Source organism: Kogia breviceps, chromosome 2 (genome assembly GCF_026419965.1).
Source record: "Kogia breviceps isolate mKogBre1 chromosome 2, mKogBre1 haplotype 1, whole genome shotgun sequence".
Lineage (NCBI taxonomy): Eukaryota > Metazoa > Chordata > Mammalia > Artiodactyla > Physeteridae > Kogia > Kogia breviceps.
This window is the reverse complement of record NC_081311.1, coordinates 25825120-25832425: the sequence shown is the minus strand read 5'-3', so window position 1 is coordinate 25832425 and position 7306 is coordinate 25825120. Positions and strand designations below refer to the sequence as shown.

The window sequence follows — 7306 nt, the reverse complement described above, 5'->3', positions numbered from 1 at the left end:
TCTAAATCCCGCCCTTCCGCTTCCTGTCTTTAAATCTACCCCCCAGCCCCGCCCCCGCCCCCGCCCCCGCCCTGTAGGACTACGCACAGCATACTAACGGAAGTAGGGTTTGAGCCCGCCCACGCTTCCGGAAGAGCAGCGTTGGGCTGGTGGTGTTGTAGACTCCGCGTGTGTGATTACAGTGGCGCGGCCTCCGAAGTAGAAGTGCTGGCGTCCCGGGGCTGGTGAGTGGGGGAAAAGGCAACAAGGGTGGCGACTTCGTGGCTTCCAGGTCTGTCCCAGGACTAGGTCCTCTGGATCCCTGTCATGCACCCGCAGTGCCGGGTGAGTGGTTGGGCTCCTAAGCCGGCTCTGCTGGAGTAGTCCCTGTAACGTCAGAATGTCCCCAGGAAGTAGCTCAAGGCCCTTCTTTGTCCCGGGATCGCTTTATTCTTTGAAGCTTCGGTTTCGCTTTGTCTGAAATGAGATTAAGGGTCAAATTCCTAGCAAACTGGACGGCATTGCTTGTTCTCTTTCTACCAAACACATCCATTCCTGATTCCAACTCCTAGGCTCCCTCTAGGTCTTCACCTCTTTCAGTCTCAAGCCATTTTAGATTCCTATTCCCAAGTGTCTCTCAGAACCAACCCCTCCTATCTTCTATTCTCACTTATACCTGCCTATTCAGTAGTTCTGGTTCTCATGATTTCTCTGTTGTACTGCAGTTGAATCCTTGTACCCGGTGTACCTTCCTTCAGTCCAATCTATAGCCTGAAGTATATATATTTTTTGTTACTGTTCTATCTTTCCCTCTTCTTAAGGCTCTGACTTGCCAAAGTGAACATTAATCTATTCACACCTGATGAAAGATCTGACACAAAAAGCCCAACGTGTCTTTTAAAATTTAACTTCAATTATTATGCTTTATTCACCTTGTAATCTAGTTGAACAATTCTTCAAAGAAAGGCAAGAGCAAGCTTTTGAGCAGCTTGACAGACATATTGCTGGTGCTTATTGAAATAATTGTTTTTTTCTATTTCCATGCTTTTTCTCGTATTCCTTCTGTTTTTCCCTTTCCACCTGTCAAAATTTTATTCATCTTTTAACATTCAGCTCAAAAGAATCTTTTTTAGGAAGCTTTCCTCCTTTGCTGAAGCATCATTATTTCCTACCTCCTTGTTGATAGTTTATAATCTGATTTGTATTTTAGATCGTTTACGTAATTGTTTTATCTTCTTGAAAGTATGTGTATTCTTTGAAGGTAGGGGGTTACGTAGTCATCTGTGTATCTGTGACTTAACTGAAGCTGCTTAATGATATTTACTACATTGAAACTAACTTCTTTTACTGGAGAAAAATGTGTGGACTTGTGGTTTTGAAGCAAAGACCTTTGGAAAGATGAATTATGGATTATCTGTTGCCTGGCATCAAACCATCCATTTCTTAGTCCTGAATGCTGTCCAGCACATTGCTGCTAGAAGGCTCTATCTCTTGCCCATTGACCACAACCTTGACACTAAGGATACAACTCACCAATTCTTTGCATTGTTTTTAGGACACCCAAACACGGCAACCATGGAAGAAAGCTTCCCCCGAGGGGGTACAAGAAAGACCCACAAATCAGAGAAAGAGAAAGCTTTCCAGCAGTCATTTGAACAAGACAACTTATTTGATGTAAGTGGTGTGCTTTTTTTTTTTTTTTTTGCGGTACGCGGGCCTCCCACTGTTGTGGCCTCTCCTGCTGTGGAGCATAGGCATAGGGTCCGGATGCACAGGCCCAGCGGCCATGGCTCAGGGGCCCAGCCGCTCCATGGCATGTGGAATCCTCCAGGACCGGGGCACGAACCTGTGTCCCCTGCATTGGCAGGCGGACCCTCAACCACTGTGCCACCAGGGAAGCCCGCCGTTGTTTCTTTCTTTCTTTCTTTGGCCATGTCGCCCGGCTTGTGGGATCTTAATTCCCTGACCAGGGATCCAACCCGCACCCTTGGCAGTGAAAGCACAGAGTCCTAACCACTGGACCACCAGGGAATTCCCTGTTTCTTATTCTTAGAAACTTACCATGTTGATTAAGGATGGAGAGAAAACAGTTTGATCACTGCATTTTTGAATGAGGTCCTTGCTGTATAAAGTGATAATAATTTGCAGTAGAATTTGAAATCTTCACCTAGAGTAGGTTGTGCTCCAGATGCTAGAGCGATGGTAACTAACATTTGATTGTATGGTCTCATGTCTATTTTATGTAATCTTTCCAACTGTACTGTGTAGTAGAGATCATCATTCCGTGGTTAGGAACTGAGGCCCTGAGAGGTTATATAATTTAGCTGAAATCACACAGCTTGTAATGGTGGAGATAGGAATTTAACTCGGGTCTTTGTGACTCCACCTTTTATTTTCTTGCAGTGTTCCAAATTGCTTCTCCCAGCGGGGAACCCCAGTGCTCATCCCAGTCAAGGGAGGAAGAACACAGGAGAGAAGGGGCTTTGAGAACAGAGCTCAGATTTTGGTCAAAGGGAGAGTTGGTGTCAGAACAGGAGATTGGCGTTGAGGCAGGAATTAAAGGAACAATTGGGAGTAGGGTGGAGTAGAAGGGAAACAAAGCAAGGTGACAGATGACCTGAAGTTGGAGGGAAAGGCCAGGATTACTGGTTTTTATTCTTTTGGATCTTTTGCCCCCTTTAGATTTCTACTGAAGAGGAATCCACCAAAAGGAAAAAGATCCAGAAAGAGCCAGCAAAAACAAAAAAGTTGAAAGTTGAAAAGAGAGAAAGCAGCAAGTTTGTAAGAGAGAAGTTTGAAATCCTTAGTGTGGAGGTTTGTCAAAGTTTTTTAAAATTATTTTTAACATATTTTTTGGAGTTTAATTGCTTTACAATGGTGTGTTAGTTTCTGCTTTATAACTGGTTTTGTTTTAAACAAGCTCTCTGAGTTGCTTAAGTCTGTATATGTTCTTCTTCCTTTCCTCTTTCCTTTTTTCCTTCATTCTTTTCATATAAATATGTGTGTGTAGCTTATGTCTCTAGAACTTCTTCCAGTTTTGTTCAGAATTGAGCATTATTTCCTTCAATTATTAATCAGTGCTTGTAATCATGTGTTGTTTTTTTAGTTTTTCTTTTTAGCTGCTGAGTCCCTCATCCCACTGATGCCCTCATGGAACTTGTGTTTTAGTAGAGTCATAGGTTAGAACTGGCAATAACTTTAGCAATCACTCTAATTCTTCCCTTTCGTTTCATAGATGTGGAAATTATCACAGAGAAGTGAAGCAGTCTTACTATGTTCCTTAAACTTTTAGATAACTCTGATACACATTAGTTGTAAAAAAAGAAAAAGTCAAATGATAGTGAAGGGAAAGATATAGATTCAGCCTGCAGAAGTAGTTTCTTTGTCCTGTGTGCTACTTAAAAAAATAATTGTTTAACTTCATGCCAACATTAGAAAACTAAAAAATTTTCCATAAAAATGTGATTTCTGGCTTTTTTGTAAAAATTTGAAAGTGCTGACAATACAAGCTCGCTCTCCCTCATGTTTGTAGGCACACAGAGCTGAATAGTGGTTGCGCCCTTTAGACCTGGCCTGCACCCTCCAGACTGCCATTGTCTCCACTGACTTCTGGCCTGCGTTGTGTTGCCTGCTAGGCCTTTGAGTTTGGGCTGCTTGGAATAAAGGAAAAGGCGAGAGTGCCCTCCAGCACCCTGCTGGAAACACTGTTGTATAATTTCGATCTTCCGTGGTGCTCAGATGTGTGATGAGTGTACTGACATGTACACATATGTGTCTTGGAGCTTTTATATGTCAGAGTTGGGACTAGAAGCCAGAACCCCCCAACCTCCCCAATCTTTGTTCTCCTCCCTGTTGTATACATTTCACTCTTTCTCTTCTAGTCCCTGTGTGAGGGGATGCGGATTTTGGGTTGCGTGAAAGAGGTAAATGAACTGGAACTGGTGATTAGTCTCCCCAACGGCCTCCAGGGGTGTGTGCAAGTGACTGAAATCTGTGATGCCTACACTGAAAAGCTGAACGAGCAGGTAGCACAAGAAGAACCCCTGCAGGTAAGGGAAACCTGGATGAAATCTGTAACTGGAAATAAGTAGTACACCAACAGATATAAAATGACAACTTTGCTAAGTGTTAGGAAGGAAGGGTACAAGGTACCAAGAGAGTTTATAATAGGGAAATTTTTCTTTTCTTCTTCTTCTTCTTTTTTTTAAATAAGGGGATTTTGACTTAGCCCAGGGAACCTGGAAGACTTGCCTGAGGAAGGGATACCTGAGCTGAGGTAGGAAGGATGAGGGTATGCTAGAGAAGGAAGGAAGGGAGTTCAGGCAGAAGGAGCCCGACATGCAGCAGAAGGCTAGTGTGGCTAGAGCTGAGAGGCGGGCATGGTGGAGTGGGATGGGGCTGGAGGGCTGGGTGGCCAGACCATGTTTAGGATTGTTTTTCTAGAATCAGAGGGAAGCCCTTGAAATGTTCACACTGGGGTGGGTGCCATGTAGACAGCACAGAGAATGAATTGAAGAGGCATGCGTAACTGCTTAGAGACCAGTTAGGAGGCTGTTGTCGTAGTCTAGGCTCTGAGATTGATGGATTTACTGAGGGCTGAGTAGGTAAAGTCAGCGCTTAGTGACGAATTCCACATGGGTGGCAAGGCCAAGAGACGTGTCAGAGGTGAGTCCTAGGTTTCTGTTGAGCACGGCTTGACAGTTGGCCATGCCATCCTGAGACAGGACACCCTGAAAGGGGACCTGGATTAGGAGAGATGATCATGATTTGATTTTCTGTTATGTTGAGCTTGAGGTACAGTTGAGACAACCAGTAGATAGGTGATGCTGGAGCTCAGGGATGTTTGGGTTAGAAACATGACTGTGTGAGACTTCTTTGTATAGGTGGTAATTGAAGCTATGGAGGGGGAAGAAGTTGCTTAGAGGGAGCACATAGAGGGAGAAGAGACTGAAAGACTGAGCCTGGGGCAAATACTATATTTTAGTTGCTGAATAAAAGGAGAGTTGCTGTCAGAAGAAGGTGGGACCAGAGACACAGAGAAGAAAAAGGGTGAACGAAGGGTTGGAAGCTGGGAGGAAATGCTTAAGGAAGCAGCACCAGAGTTAAATGCTTTGTAAAGGTCATGTGAGAGAAGGACTGTAAAGTGGACTGGTGGGTTTAGCGACATGGAAGTCATTGGAAATTTTGTTGGGAGATCAAGGATGGAGTGATGGGGGTGGAACTCAGGTTGCAGTGAGCTGAAGAGTGAGGAAGTAGAGACAGTAATTGTAGACGATTCTTTTAACACGTCATTTTACATCTTCGCATTGCGTGGAGATGTTTGGAGACCTTGAGCTGTAATCCGAGACTGTGACATGGCCACAGGCTGCTTCCTTTGTGGGTGAGCAGTTACTCTCTTCATCTGCCTTTTGGGCTCTTTGGGATCTGAGGATGAGAAACCGCTGAGCCAGGACCAGGCAATGAATTCTCAGTGCAGGGGAAGGGTACGTATCAGGTTTTTTCTCATTTGTATTCTGCAGGACCTGGTCAGCTTGCCTGAGCTCTTCTCACCTGGGATGCTGGTTAGATGTGTGGTGAGCAGTCTGGACATCACAAAGAGGGGCAAAAAGAATGTCAAGCTGTCTCTGAACCCCAGAAATGTCAACAAAGTGCTGAGTGCTGAGGCCCTGAAACCCGGCATGGTACGTCTCTGGGGCCAGGGCAGAGGAGCAGGCGACATGCCTTCTCCCTGTCCTGCCTCCTGGGGTGTGTCTAGACTACCTTTCACTTTCAGCTTAACTGTTACACATGGGGGTGCATGCGTCTTTTCCTGGGGGGAAGGTCGCCAGGGTACTTTGGGTACTTAATGGAAATTGAAGACTTGAACCTAATCACATTACCCTGGAGGGGAGGAAGGGAAAGCAAGTCCAAGATTTGCTGGTAGGGGGAAGAAATGCTTCCAGGGAATCTTAGCAAGGGTAAGAAGGAGTTCTTGAAGTGCCTTCTTTACTGAGACTTCTTCACAGATTAAATCTTTTTCAGAGGCCACTGGTGTTTGTGGGGAGAGCTTGAGGGCTCCTCTCTGAGAGCGAGAGACAGGGTAGACAGGGCAATTAGACTGTCAGCCGTACTAATGGATGATCCACTACTGAGTCTCCCAGTCCTATGGAGGTTCAGGAGAAATTTGTCCCCACTCAGGGCCTCCAAGTCAAGTAGGTACAAAACACACTCCTATAAACAATACTCACTTAAGAGGAGGGAGATCAGTATGATCTTGGAACGTTTGGTTAGAAGCGGTAGAGTTTGGACCAGGCCCTGAACGTTGGGTAGAGTGGGGAACAACAGTAAGCCAAGTTGTAGGAAATTGACAGGTATTGAGAGGCCGCTGTTTGACCGGTGCTGTTTTAGATACTTTCTCTGAAGAAATTTTCATAGCAACCCTGTGAGGCTGATAGGTATCCCTCTTGTACATTTGAGAAAACAGACTGAAAAAGGTTTGAGTTAAGTGGCCAAACACCAAATAGCTAGTAAGTGTCAGAGCCAGATTTGAATGCCACATTGCTTCCCATGAAAGGTAAAGGAGGTTGGCAGGATTTTGTGGGGAGACATCTTGGAGGTGCTTAGAAAAGACTTGATGACAGCTAGAAGGGTAGTTCTAGTCATGGTGCTGAGAGTGCTGGCACTGCAAGGCCATCTGGTTTATCTCTTTGCGTAACATGAAAGTCTTTCCTATCTTTTGAAAATCCTCCAGGGGAGAAACCCTTCTCTGTCATTCCATTATTCAGCTCCTCTCTGTCTGGAAACCATAAGATCCTTCAAACCCTGGGAGAATTAAAGTTGATGTCTTTCCCTCTTCTATCCTGTAGTGGGACTGAGGCTTTTTTTCTTTTCTTAAAAAAAATTGTTTTAAAGTATAATTAATGTACAATATTATACAAGTTACAGGTGTACGTTATAGTGATTCACAATTTTTAACGGTTATACTCCATTTATAGTTATAATAAAATATTGGCTCTATTCCCTGTGTTGTAGGGATTGAGGTTTAAAGTTAAAAGTGAGAGGATGTGTGGGATTATGGGATGGTGGGAACTGTCATGTTTGGTAGTGGATGTTTGTTATGTGCCCCATGACCTTTGACTTTTGAACTTTTGGGAATGCTTTGCCTTCCTCCAGCTGCTCACGGGCACTGTGTCCAGCCTGGAAGACCATGGCTATCTAGTGGACATTGGTGTTAGTGGGGCCAGAGCTTTTCTGCCACTGCAGAAAGCCCAGGAGTACATCCAACAGAAGAACAAAGGTAAGAGGAAGAAGAGGGACCAGTCCATGGTAGTGAGGTGGTATATGGGGG

At 44.7% G+C, this 7306-nt stretch overlaps 1 protein-coding gene across 1 annotated transcript in view; it reads left to right on the top strand.

Annotated features, from left to right (window-relative positions):
- Window positions 1–111: 111 nt before the first annotated feature.
- Window positions 112–7306, top strand: part of PDCD11 (programmed cell death 11) — a 43192-nt gene continuing 35997 nt past the window's right edge. Inside the window, exons 1-6 of the mRNA XM_059052366.2 lie at window positions 112–224; window positions 1535–1653; window positions 2662–2793; window positions 3861–4028; window positions 5499–5660; window positions 7132–7255. Coding sequence (XP_058908349.1) covers window positions 1555–1653; window positions 2662–2793; window positions 3861–4028; window positions 5499–5660; window positions 7132–7255 — 685 coding nt within the window. The 5' untranslated portion in view covers window positions 112–224; window positions 1535–1554. The remainder of the gene's footprint in view (window positions 225–1534; window positions 1654–2661; window positions 2794–3860; window positions 4029–5498; window positions 5661–7131; window positions 7256–7306) is intronic.